Genomic DNA, 16,052 nt, shown 5'->3' on the forward strand with positions numbered 1-16,052 from the left:
TTTTTGGCAATCAGAAAGTCAAAAGCCAAACTAGCTGTGTGTCAGAGGACCCAGTAATACTGGCTCAAGCCCTGGCTGGTGGCTTGGCAAGTATTGAGGTAGAGCATTGCATCTAATGTGTTTTATGTGCTTGTCTTATAAGCCTAACAGAGTGTATAATTGATACTGAAATCAAGTGTAGTGGGGATTCATATAATTATCTCATCTGTTCTTTCCACATGGAGCATGGATCCTGGTTGGAAAGCTCAAGGTTTTGATCAGTTTTAATTGCCTTCCCCTGCTGATTGTACAGTGCAGGTTGTTGGCTTATCAAGGGTGGGTTCTAAACCAGGACTCTGTACACACAGAATACCCTGGCATTGTCTCATCCATCTGGATGAGCCACCTAATCCACTATTAAAACACTGAAACAGGAGGGGAGGACAAGAAATTGAAGCTTTCGTGTGACGAATTCACACAAGTTTGCTGAAGCCAGGATTAGGAAAGCTGTGCTTAAAGACCTGAGCTAAACCAATTCCGTTCTATAGGATATAGATGGCAGAAAAGATGTTTCTTTGCTTTGTCAATTAAAATACACGGATCAATGTGTTTCCTGGAGACTGGCTGAGAAGTGGAGAGTGTCGTAGAATGTCTATGGGTTGTAATAAGTCCTGAAGAGATGAACTAGATGATCTTAGGGTCCTTTCTAACCCTAACCATGCTGTGATTTTAGTAAGAGTCGTTTCAGCTGTGGGTTTGTAATGGCACACAAAGGACTAGCCAGGTTAAGATTTATTTCTTCCTGAAATAGAGATGACTAGGATTATATATGAAAGTCCTTAGCACCACGGAGAATATGAACAGGGAATGAGTGTTCAGTGTTTCTTCCACTATAGTTTTGAGGGCTATCCTCAGTTTTCATCGCATAGCAGTGTTGAAACCACCAAAAGAACATGAATGTTTGCAGTAGGGTAACAGGCTGTGGAGCTTCTCACCAAAAATGGTTGTGAAGGCCAAAAGTACAGAGGGATTCAGAAGGGAGTCGGCAAATGCATGGGGGAGAAGTCCATGGGTTTCTCAGGCTCAGAGGTCCAGACATTAGTGCTATCTTACAGCATCCATATTGGATCCCTTACTGCTGGAAGCTGGTACTTGCAGAAGAGGGTCATTCCTCTTTGAACCAACCCCAGGCTCTTCAGTAGGACTTAATGTGGCATCTCCTAGGTACCAGTTAATAACTGTGCTGCTTTACCCTTCATATCCTGGAGGTAGACTTCCCTGAAGCTCCGAATAGCAAGACCCCAATATTTGGGGCCCATATTAAAGATCTGAACCCAGAGAAACATCACTTCCTAACTTGTTAGATTAAAAGTCAATAAATGGACATGCTTGGAAAGGGAGGTAAAGGACCAGTGATGGACAGGGCTCAAGCAAAGTCCTCAAGAGGAATGAATCGGCATCAAAGCCAAGTAGAGGCAAGTCTTGAGGTGTCTCCAGCTGGAAACTTGACCAGCTTGCTATAGGGAGGAAGCTTTGCATCCTCCACCTCTCTGCCTGCTCCAGATTGTCACTATTTCTTGTGGAACAGGGAGGAAATCATTCACTCCTGCCTCTTGTTGTATTGCTTTCAAATCCAGCTTGCTCAGAAGACCAGTGCCTGGGTTTGGCTGCTCACAGCTTTTCTGCTTGTCAAGCTGACAAGAGTTGTGACTCTTTCCCCATGGACTAGAAAGCATCAGATGCTTGATGTGTTTGACTTGAGCTTGGAAATAACTCTCCAAACGCTAATGTCTGGTTCCCTATGGCAAGGATCTGCTAGCTGGGATGTGTTGGTCAGGAGAAGAAAACAGGGAGATGATTGATGCAATCGCAGGTAGAAGTTTATATCTTAACTGCAGCCAGAGCTGGCTCGGTGTCACTTGTTGTGTTGTTCAGTGGCAGTTGGAACTGTGTTGGCAGGGGCAGAGTTAGTTACAGGGCCCTGCACTGCAAGAGAGACATTGAGGAGCTGGAGCAGGGCCAGAGAAGGGCAGTGGAGCTGGTGCAGGGCCTGGAGCACAAGTGTGATGGGGAATGGCTGAGGGACCTGGGGGGTTCAGTGTGGAGAAGAGAAGGCTCAGGGGGGACCTGATGGCTCCCTACAAGTGCCTGACAGGAGGATGGAGCCAGGAGGGGCTGGGCTCTGCTCCCAAGGAACAAGGGATGGGACAAGAGGAACCGGCCTCAAGCTGCCCCAGGGCAGGTTTAGATGGAGCTGAGGACCAATTCCTGCCCCAGAGGGTGCTCAGGCATTGGAACAGGCTGCCCAGGGCAGGGCTGCAGGCACCGTCCCTGCAAGTGTTCACACAGCGTGGAGACGAGGCCTCAGTGCCATGGGGCAGTGGTGGCCTTGGCAGTGCTGGGTATGGTTGGACTGGGTGAGCTGAAAGGGCTTTCCCAACCTGGTTGATTCTATGCTTCTCTATATAAAGACATCCTATACAGCTGGTCCCTGATTAAGGTTTAACCTTAACCATGGGCTCAGGCCATGAGCTTAAATAATGTGATGGGACCTGAGAGCTAAGGATGTACATGAACAATAGGATACTGCTTGGAATAGCAGTCAGACACATTGGGTAGGTGGACATAGAATTGGAATAGTGAGGGCTGGTATGGGTTTGAACCGCTCTTCATCAAAGCCTGAGGCTGATCCTGATGTGGCAGGACAGGGGTTACCTCCCGTGGCTGAGTTTTTGAGCTGGCCCTTGTTGGCTTTCATCAGTTGAAACATTTCTATCTGTACCATTTCTATAATGGCTGGTTTGATCTCTGATCTCCGTGCTTTGAGCTAAATCCTCTTTACCTAGTCCCCTAGTTATCTGATCTGCAGCTTATGCTTTGTGGTTGCCACAGAGGCAAAGTGAAGCTTCATCTCTGTGTTGTGGGACTTGTCAGCACTGGGCATGAGGTTTGCTTTGTCTTTGTCTTTACCACAAAATTGCCACTTTTGGAGGTTATATAAAGAGATGGGAGGTAGAAAATCCTTTGACTTCTCCTCAAATAGTCTACATGGTACAAGAGGGTGGGGATGTCTGGAGCCTCCAGTGCTGTTGCTCCAGTCTAAAATGTTGGTGCATCCCTATTTGACCTCAGTTATCCTTACACATCCCACTTTGACGGCTGGGTTTAATTCACACGTTCCCTTTCTTTTCTGCTCCTCTTCTTTGATTTTGAACTGCAGAGGAGAAGTTTTTTGCCCTGAACAAAGCCCTCGTGTGCTTCTTCCCCTTCAGGTTCCTTAGAAAGAGAGCTTGGACGGCATGCAAAGTTGTGACATATCTGCAGACAGCACGGATGATCCTCTCAGTAGTGGCCTACGGAGAAAGCGACAGCCTCGAATAGTGATCATTGGTGCTGGGCTTGCAGGCCTCTCAGCAGCCAAAGCGCTCCTGGAAAGCGGCTTCACGGATGTAACTGTCCTTGAGGCGACTGACCGCATCGGAGGCCGCGTGCAGAGTGTGAAACTTGGTAAGAGCAGCCTTCGGGGAGCCCTTGGGGGGGGTTTGCTTTGCTCTGCTCACAGGGTTTAGTGCTGTCATGAGGTTAAACTCACTTTAGCAGTGTGCTTTTCCGGCCAGAAGAAGGTTGGTTGAGGTGGGATGTTGGTGCTTTTGGAGGTGGGTGGTGAATCTGAGCCATGCATCTCTTTGGAGGTTTGTGCATCCCTTCAGTGTGTGCATCTCTTCGGAGGGAGGGCTGCTCCAGACCCTGTGAAATAAAGCTGTCAGTGACTTATCACTGGTACAGGGAGTGCTCTGTTTAACAGGGCTGTGATTAGCTGTATTGAGAGAGTTTTCACCAGTGGTTTTGAGCTTGACTTGATGAAGAGCCATCAGTGAATCTGGCTGGTGAAGGGCTGGTTCTCTGTGACTTCTGTCACTTCCACAGGAGCAAGCTCCAGCCTATTCTGTTTCACAAATAGCCCCATTCATTTCCCTAGGACTAATTTAGTGTGTAGGGCACCACCCACTGTGAATCAGGCTGCTGGAAAAACCTCTTCAATGTACCCTTTCATCCTGATTTGCAGCTTTCCTACTTCTGGAGCTTCCTTTCTCGGCATGTAATAAAGGTGCAGACACTGGATGTTTTAATCCAGCATCAGTTGGGTTTGTCAAATCTCTAAATGCAAAACTACTGGGACAAAAGTTGTACTCAGGGAGACTTTCCGTGCTATCTAGAAGGGTCTTGCCTGTCTCTTCTCTGCAGGAGGCAAAAAGCTCTTCACTTCTACTGAGTTGCCTTCCTGATTTCAATTACCTAGTTCTGTTTCTGATCCCACCCTCTGTGTTGTTAACTCTGGCCTCTTGCTGCCCTTCTTTCTATTTATGCGTAGGTGCTTGCATCACTGACCCTGTTTTACTCGGTAATAAACAGCTGTGTCCTATGAACTTGCAGAAGGGAAATGAATGTGAAGGCAGTCGGACAAATCTAACCTCCAGGGTTGGAATAGGGCACTCTCCATGCTGCCGAGACTTGGCATAGAGGTTGGAATGGGAAGTGTGTCCTTTACTCACAATACTCTGGATTAAAAATATCCTGGATCGTGTCTGCAGGAGGAGGGAAGTGTTGAAGACCGGGAATCTTGAGGCAGGAATAAATCGTGTTGTCAGTGCACTTGTGGAAATAGTGGTGTTGTAGTGGTATTGAGACCAATTCTCTCACCTTTGCACACCCTCACGTGTAACTCATGTCTTTGCTGGGAACATACCTCCTGTTTGTTAACTAATACGAGGCAAGAGCAGCCTGGTGGAGATCTGGCAGTTTGTAGATGCGATTTGCAGAGCAAAGGACTGGAATCCAAAGTCTTGATCTTTTAATGTCTTTCCCATCTGTCTTATCCCCTACAAACTGTCAGTGACACTGTGGGTATGGACTGCAGTTCTCTCCCGAGGTGGGTCTGTGTTATGGCCCCTTGAGTGCTTCGCAGCTTCATGTGTCCTTCAGTTAAACAGTCTTGAAGCTGTGGTGGGTGGTGATCTACACAAGCAGCATAGACTCAGAACTTCCTTGTTCCCTGGTGCAAGGGCAAAAAGGGCAGCATGGTCCTGTGCTGTGTTCTCTTCTGTGCTACCTGCTCATTTCTCACAACTGGCTCAAGCTTACAAAATCCTTTTATAGAAGTGGTTCTTCCAGGTCTTCAGCATAGGACCATTTGGATCTGTTTGTCTGGGATACTAGAATCCCAGGTTGGAAGAAACCTCAAGGATCATCTGGTCCAACCTTTTTAGGCAAAGCATGACCTAGACCAGATGTCCCAGCACCCTGTCCAGCCCAGTCTTAACAGTGTCCAATGCTGGGGAGTCACCACTTCCCTGGGGAGATGATTCCAATGACTGATTGTTCTCATTGGGAAAAAATATTCCTCTTGGTTCCAGTTGCAGTCTCCCCAGCAGTAACTTGTGCCCATCACCCCTTGTCCTTTCCATGGGACTCCGTGTAGAAAGGGATTCTCCATCTTTGTAGCCACCCTTTAAGTACTGGAGCATGATGACAAGGTCTCCATGAGCCTTCTCTTCTCCAGGCTGAACAAACCCAGCCTCTGTAAATGTCATTTGGAATCATAGAACAGTTAGGGTTGGAAAGGACTTCAAGATCATCCAGTTCCAACCCCCAAATGTTAAACTTAAATGTTAAACATTTAAACGTTAAACTTTTCTGGCCATTCCCCCGTTTGCACACTTGACTAAAGAACTGATTTAAATCTTCAACAGAGCTATGGTAGCACCTTCTCGGGGTTGTATCTTGACATTTCCGCTCTCACTGAGCCATGCTATGTCTTGCAAGGAACAGGAGTTCACCTCAGCTGCACAGAGCATCTATCTCCTTGTGCTGCCAGCCCAGTCGTGGCAGCATTGGTTTAGGGGAGGCAGAGCCCTGGTGCAAACCCCATTAGTTACGAGACTCATAGAATCACAGGATGGTTCAGGTTGGAAAGGACCTTAAAGCTCCTCCAGTTCCAACTGGATCCATTCAGCACAGGGGAATTTTCGAGTTTTGCTTCATCATTTCTAGCTCAGGTGAGGCAGAGGGTTCGTGTGTTTGTGGGTTCTAAGTGTATTTCTTGTACATGAGATAGAACACCTGTATCCATGGTATTTCATGACAGGATGCTCAAGGATTAGTCAGGGCTGCAAAGTGAAATGGGAAAATTCCCAAGTCCTGATACACGATCTCTGTGTTCCTTTGGAAAACTGCTGGCATGGTATATTGTTGTGTGAGGATTAATAGGAAAACTGCCTGTTTTGTGTGAGGATTAATAGGAAGCAGGGTTTTTTCCTTTCCTTGTGGTATTGAAAGATTCATTGGAAGTAGATTTGCATTGAGACCAAAGCCTTTTAAGGCCCTGAAACTAAATTAGTTATCTCTATTTTAAAAGATGTTATTTAGTTTTACACTTCAATAATTCAGCGTGTAACTTACACCGGGTCCAAGTGGCTTATCTGCTTGCTAGCAACGATAGTGAGCTTCTAAGTCTCGCAGCTAAGAATGACTATTCCTAATTTATTGCTATTTGCTTGTATTCCTCACTGAAAACAGGAGAACTCTGAACGCAGCATGGTTGTTACCAAGCACCAAGACAGTGAGAGGAAGATTTCTTACTTCCAAAGCTCAGGTGCCCCATAGATAAAGAGAAGGAGAGCAAGCTGACATAAAGCAGCATTGCTGCTGCTGATCTGGCATGTGAGGACTCGCAGGAGGATTGCATTAACAAGTGGCTGCCAAATGCAGTATTTATGAGCTCTCTACCTTTGGCTGCCAGGGCACAGCAGTTGTTTCCACTGGGCTGGGTGCTGTGGGAGTGTAGTGGAGTTTGTGGTACCTTAAATGCTCACACTCGATGCTGTTTGCTCTGAAGCACATGCTTTGTTTTAGGGACACGTAGAAATCTTGTGCTCCCCTGACCTATGATGCATATTTTGAAGGGAGATCAGTGTGTTCCTTAATGGGGAGGTGGTTGCGTGCTTGAAAAACAAGACACATGGAGCTTCCCTTGGAGGCAATATCTTAGAGCAGCATTTTCTGGAGCTCTCACCCATTACTTAACTGCATTACAGCAGAGTGCTGCAGTGTCATTCTGCCTGAGCATGTATTTACATGTTAAGCAGTATGTGATGACTGGTAACTGCATGATCCTTTCTTCATCGAGCAGGATCCTATTAACTATAATCAGGCATTCACACACATGGGCAGTGAGCGGCACAGCGTGGTGCTGGCTGGGATGCTGGGAGAGCTCAGCTTCGGTAGACTTGAAATCAGCTTTGGAGTTCTGAGAACCTGTAAAACTGTGGGTGGAGGACATGACCCAGGCTTAGTTTTAGCACCTCCTTTGTGCTCCTGAACATGTCCCTGTACAGCCTGGCCTTGGACACTGCCACGGATGGGGCAGCCACAGCTTCTCTGGGCACCCTGTGCCAGTGCCTCAGCAGCTTCACAGGGAGGAGCTTCTGCCTAAGAGCTCAGCTCAGTCTTCCCTCTGGCAAGATAAAGCCATGCCCCTTGTCCTATTCTTACATGCCCAAAGGGAGAGAGTGGGGCTGACCAAACTCCCTGTGTTTTGCAGGCAGAGAGTGTAGGTGATGAAGGCTAAATGCCTTTGGTGTTCATCCTGACAGTGCATCTTTCTAAAGAACCTGATTTAAGTTTTCGAAGGCATAAATAATAAAACAGAACCCATTTACTTATGTGGGGAATGGAAATGCATTTTTGTATTGCCGTTGATCTGAGGTATGCTTGTAAATAACATCCATTTTTAATCACAGGACAAGTTTCAGTGTGCAGGCCAATGATGGGCAACCCAAATTTTCCTACATCTCCCTGCTATAGATGCTTTTCTTCCTGTGTCCTGATATCCATCCCCTCCTCTTGAATACAGTGTGTGGAGTCTTTAGGTACTCTGTTCTTTCCCTACAGCTATAGTATTTATGTAAATATTCTTGTATGTCCTTTTTGCAGCAGTGCAGTGAGGTTTCTTTTCCTTCCCACTAGTACAGGGCTCATGCTGCAACATGATCAGTTCATCCTCTGCTGTTTGATCATGTTCTAAAGTGCAGGTTTGGAGACGATGACTTAGAAAGGCCAAGTAGCAAGGATAAAGCAGTTAGCAACGTCCATGCTAAGCACTGGCAAGTAGGAGATTCTGGATTCTGCCTTAAGTATCAGAGATGTGTCACTGTGATCTATCTTTATTGAAAACATCCCATCCTTCTAGCACCTTCTAGTATCCTGAAGGAAAGGTGTGAAGAACACTTCATGTTTTAGATATGTCTAGCACGTCTAACAGAGGAAGCTCACTCAAATGATGTTCAAACTTGTGTTGTCCTTGAGCAATCAGTCTGCTGTTGCACAGGGACATCCAGGGTTGAGTGTGACCAGCTTTCAGGCAGCTGGGCTTCACTAACTGCTTTGCTTGCTTTACTCTCCTGCAGGGCACGCCACTTTTGAACTGGGAGCTACGTGGATTCATGGTTCACATGGAAACCCAGTCTATCATCTAGCAGAAGACAATGGTTTACTTGAAGAGACCACTGATGGCGAGAGGAGTGTTGGCCGGATCAGTCTTTACTCCAAGAATGGGGTGGCTTATCACCTTACCAACAACGGGCAAAGGATCCCGAAAGATGTGGTTGAAGAATTCAGTGATTTATACAACGAGGTTGGTGTTCACCTGCTTTGTCAGGTTGTAGATTTGCCTGAAACAGTAGGAATCCTTGAGAGTTACAACATTCCAGGTACTAGCCAAAGGTAGAAAACCAGCAATGCCTTCAATTCACACTTAGTTTGCTCTCATCTGCTTAACTGTACCCCATTTGGTTGTGATATGGGATTAACTGTTGTTGGGAAGAGCAGTCTTTCCACATTTGTCATCAGTTTAATCACTTCCAACAACTATTGCTGGGGAGATCCAGTCATTTACTCTAGAAAGTTGCTACCCAATTAGAAGAGCAGAGGAGGGATCAACTTACTAAACAAAGTAGAACGCAAAACCTTAGCAACAGCCAGCTAAATATTGTAGCCCTCTGACATGTTATTGATGTTATAAATACCATAGTGTGCTGTGAAGTGTGCCAAAGGCAGTGCTGTGTCAGAGGAATTGCAAGTTTAGTTGCATCAGAAGGAAAGGAACATGTTTTCTGGTAGATTCAGGCCAGTGTGGGCTTCAGTTTAAGGTTATTTTAACATCTTCTGATCAACATTCAGTGACGTCCTCTTCAGTTCAGTGTAGATAAGGGCTTCAGAATGTGACAGAAGAGCCAAATGGAAAAGGAAAACCAAACAAGTACAAGTACAGAGCCTAAAAATACTAAATAGAAGCTGACAATATGGAAATTAAAATGCATGGGGAGTGGAAAGATTAACCTCTGCTCAATATTAGGCAAAAAAGGCCAAATTTACTTTCATGTAGCTTGGCCCTGCTGCTGTCATCCTGGTAGTTCTTTCCGAGGAAACATGGGGTTTCTTACTGATTTAAGTGTTAAACACATATGAAAGGCTGGTATTAGTTCTGTCTGCTTTCACTAGGAAGATTTGGCGTTAGGTAGAGTGGTGGAGAGAGGCTTGCCAAAGTTAATTACAATTAACCTTAGAGCAGCTCCCAGTGCCTAAAGGGGCTACAGGAAAGCTGGAGAGGGGCTCTGGACAAGGGCCTGTAGGGACAGGCCAAGGGGAATGGCTTGAACCTGCCAGGGGAGACTGAGATGAGCTCTTAGGCAGAAGCTCTTCCCTGGGAGGGTGCTGAGGCGCTGGCACAGGGTGCCCAGAGAAGCTGTGGCTGCCCCATCCCTGGCAGTGTTCAAGGCCAGGTTGGACACAGGGGCTTGGAGCAAGCTGCTCTAGTGGAAGGGGTCCCTGCCTGTGGCAGGGGGTGGAACTGGATGAGCTTGAAGGTCCCTTCCAACACAAACCATGCCATGATTCCATGATAACTGTTTCCTACCTTTTATTCATGTCACTTATGAAATACCTGTAGGGGTTCAATGCAGAATGTTTAGTCCTCCAGGTAATGGGATCTGTCAGTTGATTATAATGTTGGTTGGTTATAAAGCAGGTATAAAATAGAACAAAACTCTGTGATTCTCATCATGCTGTAGCCATGCCTAAAACCTTCAGATTTTCATCTGAGAGTGAACTTGAAATCATAGAATCGAAGAATAGTTAGGGTTGGAACTTCACCAATATCTAATGCTTGGCTAAGCACGCCCTAGATTCAGGTTACTCTTGCATACTTTATGTTTAAAAATATGCCTATGAGCATTTGGAAAGCCACCAAAAAGTCACTGTAGCCTGTGAGGGATTACCAAGAATTGAATAGGGAACAGACATGGCTTTTTTGTTTGTTTGAAAAGACTTTTGATGCTGTCCGGGGTCTCTGAACTGGAATCTGTGATGGGATGGCACAAAATTATTCCAGTTTGAGAGAAGGCTTATAGGAATTTCAAAGAAACCTCATTATGGAAGGAATTTAGCAACCCATGGCAGGGAGGGAATTCTTCTTGGACAAAGGTGGAGAGAATTCATCTGAACATCTGACTGAAGACAGAACCAGATAAAGCCAGGGGAGATACAGAATCATAGACACATAGAATACTTAGGGCTGGAACAGACCTTAAGATCATCCAGTTCCAACCCTCCTGCCATGGGCAGGGACACCTCACACTAAACCATGGCACTCAAGGCTCTGTCCAACCTGGCCTTGAACACCAGCAGGGATGGAGCATTCACAGCCTCCCTGGGCAACCCATTCCAGTGCCTCACCACCCTAACAGGAAAGAACTTCTTCCTTATATCCAATCTAAACTTCCCCTGTTTCAGTTTTAACCCATTACCCCTTGTCCTGTCACTCCAGTCCCTAATGAAGAGTCCCTCCCCAGCATCCCTATAGCCCCCCTTCAGGTACTGGAAGGCTGCTCTGAGGTCTCCATGCAGCCTTCTCTTCTCCAGGCTACAGGGAGCAAGATGAACAGCAACTGAGAGTAAAGAGGAGAGAAGGAGTAAGGAAAATACTGCAGTGGGCAGCATTATTTATGTAAGTGGAACACCACCAAGCCGCATGTGCTGCTTGGTGAGCATCCTGCCTCAAAGAGGGTAGGAAAATCTCCAGCAAAGGGAAGGTGTAGAGGCAAGTAGCCTGAAACGGGGACACAAAGATGAGCGCTAAGTAGCTTTGAGATGCAACTGATGTGATAAAGGCTATAACAAGGTGCCCAGTTTTTGAGAAATTATGAATTTGGTAAATCTGCCCTTTCTTTTAAAGCAAGAGAAAAGGGGGGCAGCCAGCGACAGGAGAGAACACCACATTGAAAGTTAATCTTCTTTACGCAGCACACTGTTAGCTTATCATTGGGTGTCTCTATCACTAGGAGATAGAAAAGGCTTTCACATTTGTGGGTTGTAAAGATGTCTGCAGCTACTGTCTGTCATAAAAAATATGTAAGGGACAGCTTAAGCCAAGAAGAGGACATCAGCCAGTTCCTAACTGTAGCTGTTAGGAGGTGCATTCACTGTCTTCCTTCCAAGTGTGCTGGTTGCAAGAGCAATTGAGCTTCTTGTCCCAGCCTCTTTGGGGTGTCAGATTGGACTGTCTTTATTGATTGAAACAGATGGTGGTAGTTTCTTCCCTGTGCTGCATAAGAAAAGTGGGGATTAAGGTGAGCTACATGATCTCCTGAACATCTCCAGTTCACAAGTACCCATGGGTACTAGTCAGGAGCATGTGCTGCAGGCACATGTGGCTTTGGGGCCATTTTCCTCTGGCATAAAGTGCAGGGAATGTTTCTTTTTACACAGGCTGAGTCTGCCTGGTGCATTTTTGGTTTGTGTTTTGTTGTCTCCCACTTCCCCAGCATTTCTTCTTGCATTTTCATTTGAGTCTATTCCATCATTTCATGTTTCACCCTAGCTGGCAAATGCTCTTTCTTTAACTGGTGATGAAATGGGTGCTGGGCAGTAACAGTAGGAATTTAGTCTTCAGTCTGTTTCTAGCCCCAGTTATTTTGTCACCTGGACACCACCTTCAGTGAGTGCCAAGTGCAGAGGGTCTCCCTTGAGTGTTTCACTTGGGTATGTGAAGTTGCTGATGCGGGAGCCAGGAGAGGTCTCGATGTGTGCTGAGTTTTCCTGGTGTGAAGGGCAGAGCTCCCCGGTACCTCCATCTCTTTGCCTCACTAGTTCATTTGGAGTCCTTGTGCTTTTTCCAGGCACGTGTCCAATCTTTTTTGGCTGCTTCTTCTACTTCAAGTTTGGCTTCTCTTTGTTTGCCGTAGCCTGAATGTTAATAGCTGTAGGGATGCCTCACAGGAGCCTTTATTTGGTTACATGGAAGCTGAGCAGTGTAAGTGTTCAGCTCTGCTTTTCTGTAGCGGGAAGTGCTCTACAAGAGGCTGTTGCACGGCACTGAAGTCAGTCAAGATCTATCAAGAGCTTGTGTATGAGGTGACTATTCCTCCTCCATATGAGAGCACCAGCAAAGTGAGCAGTGCCTGTAAAGAAGGTCTCCAGTCCTGCAGAACTGCTACCTGGGTTTCCAACCACACGTTGGCAAGTGATGCAGTATGAGAAACAGCATCGAGCCTTCTGTTGGCAGGACAGCTCTCCATCCACTGCTGTTTTAAGATGATCCTTAGGCTGTGTGCTGTGTGGGGCTGGCACTGATCAGGGTCCCCATCGGTTCGTTTAGTTAGTCTCTCAAAGGAAGGGGGCACCACCACTGGAAGGTTCTACAGTGATGTCCATGCCATGTATTCATAATATTCCCATGCTCCTCGTCACTCCTGCTCAGATAACTGGGGGAGTGCCCAGAGAAGCTGTGGCTGCCCCATCCCTGGCAGTGTTCAAAGCCAGGTTGGATGGGGCTTGGAGCAACCTGCTCTAGTGGAACTGGATGAGCCTGCTTACGCCACATCTGCACAACCCCTCAAAGTGATGGAAATGTTATCTTTGAGGGTAGCATCTGCACAGACATCAGTGTCTGTGTGTGCAGATAACTACTGGGAAAATGTGAATAGGGATGATCCATCTCAGGGTTGCTCTTCTGTCCCTGCTAAGTCCTCATGTCTCCCCCCAAAGAGGTATTTAAAGCCCAGGTATTAGTGAAGTGTGGGAGGGAAGTGGTGAGCTGGATAAGTTAAATGCAGTGAAAAATCCTCCTTCTTTGCCTACCCAGGAATGTCACAGTCCATCAGCCAGCCTGATAACCAAAACCTGCCTATTTTTACTTGGGCTTTCCAGTAAGGATCTGGTCCCTAAAGACCTGCTTCACAGGAACCCTCCCTTGAACAATCAGCTTACTCCTGTGTACTTGCACAGCTTCTGGGGGCAGGGATGCAGCCAAAGCATGACAAAGTTTTCCACCCTTCTCACCCCCACCCTGTGCTGGGCTTTGTGCCATCCCCAATTAAGCTCCAGCGCCTTGTGTTATCATCGAAAGCAGGACCAAAGGGCCACCGAGTGTCACTGTTCCTTCCCTGTCCCTCTATTGCACTGACAGATGTCTGGCCTGGTAACAGCATGGACCTATTTCCAACAGGGCTTTTGTACTGACCAGGGATTAAGTCACTGCAGTTTTTAAGCCAAGTGTGAAAAAGACAATGCTGTGGCTCGTCAGCGGCGCTGACAGGAAGGAGTGTGGATTGGGATGTGCTTTCCTGACCTCCTTCGGTGCTGAGAAACTGCTTTATTTAGATTTGCTTTTCCTAAGAGCCTGCCTCGTCCCATGGTGGAGGAGCACGTATGTAGTAAAGACGTTGTAGGTGAAAGCCTGTAGGTAGCAGAGAGGATAATGCGGGTGGAACCTATGTTCTCTGCAGACAGCCTGGTTGTGGGATGCCCCAGAGTTGGTCAGAAAGAAGATGAAGGATGGGATTAACTCCTTTGAATTCCTGACCTTCAGTCCTATTTCCCAAAAGGACTGTATGTGAACCCTCAGAATTAGGGAAGGAAGTCTGCTTGGAATGAATAGTCATTTGAGATGTTCTGTGTCTTTTGCTTCTGCGGGTAGTTCTTTCAGAGGGGCTTCTAAGGGCAGTTGTTTTGCCCAAACCCAGAGGAGCTTTAGGGTGAGAAGCAGTCAGATCATTGTGCTTGGATGTGTTTGCCAGTGGTGGCAGTTGGGAGGTGATGGAGTCTGTCCTTTTTTTCCTTCCTTCCTTCTTGTGTCAGGTCTGTGATACTAGGAAAGGGAGATGAGTCAGGGCTGTACATGGCACTGGAATGGGTTGCCCAGGGAAGTTGTGAATGCTCCATCCCTGGCAGTGTTGAAGACCAGGTTGGATGAGGCCTTGGGTGCCATGGTTTAGTGTGAGGTGTCCCTGCCCATGGCAGGGGGGTTGGAACTGGATGATGTTCAGGTCCTTTCCAACCCTAACTGTTCTATGATTTTGTGATTCTGTGGTGTAGGTCTCCTTGCTGACGGGCACAGCACTCTCAGTTTGGATGCATGGGTATTTGCAGGGTTAACTGGAAGATCAGCGCCATCTTTCAGGTCATTCTCAATGCTACTTTCAGCAGGATCGTTGAGATAAAGCCCACTTGAACACTCTTGGGATCCCTTCTGTCATCACATCATGATGAGATGATGGAAGGAGAAGGTGTTTTCAGACCTCACAAATGCTGTTTCCAATGACTTCAGAGGTGGTCCATAGGCGTGATGAAGGCTTCTGTTACGTGAGCAGTTTCCCACCTAGGGAAGGAAAGTCTAGGTAACCCCAGCTCCAGACAGTGCAATTCTGCTCCTGCTTCATTGGAAACCTACCTTAAATCAAGGCTTCCAGTGAACCTTTCCCACAGTTTCTTACATAGGATGTGTTTGCTGCATATGCATATTAATACATATGGAGTGTCTTTTTGATTCTTTCAGTATGCCAATGTATCTCTTAATGTAGGACTTGCTGTTGTTTCTCCTTCTGCTTCTTGCCTACAACAGCTTTGCCTTCTGTTCCTCATCAGATGGTTCAGCACCCCCAAGAAGAGAAAAAGTAATGAAGTGATAGGGATTCCGAGAGAAAATACTAAATCCTAATGGTGATTATACTTACCTGCTGGCTGATCAATGGGATGACATACAGAGGAAAGGCTTTACCTGATGTTTACAGCATGGATAACTCTGCATTTCTGCTCTTTTCTCTGTTGGGCAATGAGGAATACAGTGGTTAATAAAACCAAAAGGCTCACTCAACCTTTTGCCAAATGGGAGCTGGATTTTAACACAGCTTTGCTTGTCTTGTGAATTTGTTATCTGCTTATAGCATGCAATCAGCTTATGGAAGCTGAACTGCATTGTGCTGACGCAAGGGTCTGTGCGCCTTGTGCCTGCAGCAAGTGGTTTGAGCCTCATAAATTGGTGGGCCTGAGAACTGTGAGATATTAAAATTGCCAAAGAGCCCTTGGCACTGGGGAACAGAGAAGGTTCTATATCCTTTCCTTCCTTTCATGTAGGGCATTGGTCTCCACCTTTCTTGTCTGGAAATCTCCTTGGAAAGGCTGTGTCTCAGTCAGTGTGTGCAATTCTGTTCACCACTTCTGTTCATTTTCCTTGTGATTATTTACTTGGTTTTGTAGTTTTCCCCTTTTATTTTCATTGTTTCACTTATTTTCTTCTTCAGTTTCCTCTTCATGCCTTACTTGTCCCTTTCTACTCACCTTCCTCCTTCCCTTACAGACCTGTTTCCTCTTACTCCTACCACTGCCATGCATTTTTCCTCAGCACCTCCTTTCCTCATCATCCCTCTCTTTTGCCTCCTCAAATTCACGTTATTGCTAAAACCCAAGAGAAAATCAAGCTTCTGGGGAGCATCAGAACAGGAAGAAACTAACCCATGGTGGATTATCTGTATCAGCAGAGAATGGGAAGCCCTGGGAGCATTTGTAGGAGAGGCTCCCACAGCTTCCTACCAGGCATTTACTTTTGAGTTGAACTCAGTATGCCCAACTAATCTGTCTCCACAAAAAGGATCATAAGCTGTAATCAAACCATCTTTGATAGGAAAAACTCACCAAGCAGGGATATTGCCTCTCTCTTTGTACAGAGTACCGTGCACCCA

General features: G+C 46.5%; 1 protein-coding gene across 3 annotated transcripts in view; it reads left to right on the plus strand.

The window, feature by feature from the left end:
- Positions 1–16,052, plus strand: part of SMOX (spermine oxidase) — a 57,675-nt gene that overhangs the window by 29,991 nt on the left and 11,632 nt on the right. For all 3 annotated transcript variants that reach the window (XM_057403210.1, XM_057403209.1, XM_057403211.1), the window contains exons 2-3: positions 3,252–3,486; positions 8,445–8,671. In XM_057403210.1, the coding sequence (XP_057259193.1) occupies positions 3,279–3,486; positions 8,445–8,671 (435 nt within the window). In that variant the 5' untranslated portion in view covers positions 3,252–3,278. The remainder of the gene's footprint in view (positions 1–3,251; positions 3,487–8,444; positions 8,672–16,052) is intronic.

This window comes from Pezoporus wallicus, unplaced genomic scaffold, assembly GCF_028554395.1.
Source record: "Pezoporus wallicus isolate ANWC-B61680 ecotype Strahan unplaced genomic scaffold, APGP_CSIRO_Pwel_v1 contig_6644, whole genome shotgun sequence".
NCBI lineage: Eukaryota > Metazoa > Chordata > Aves > Psittaciformes > Psittacidae > Pezoporus > Pezoporus wallicus.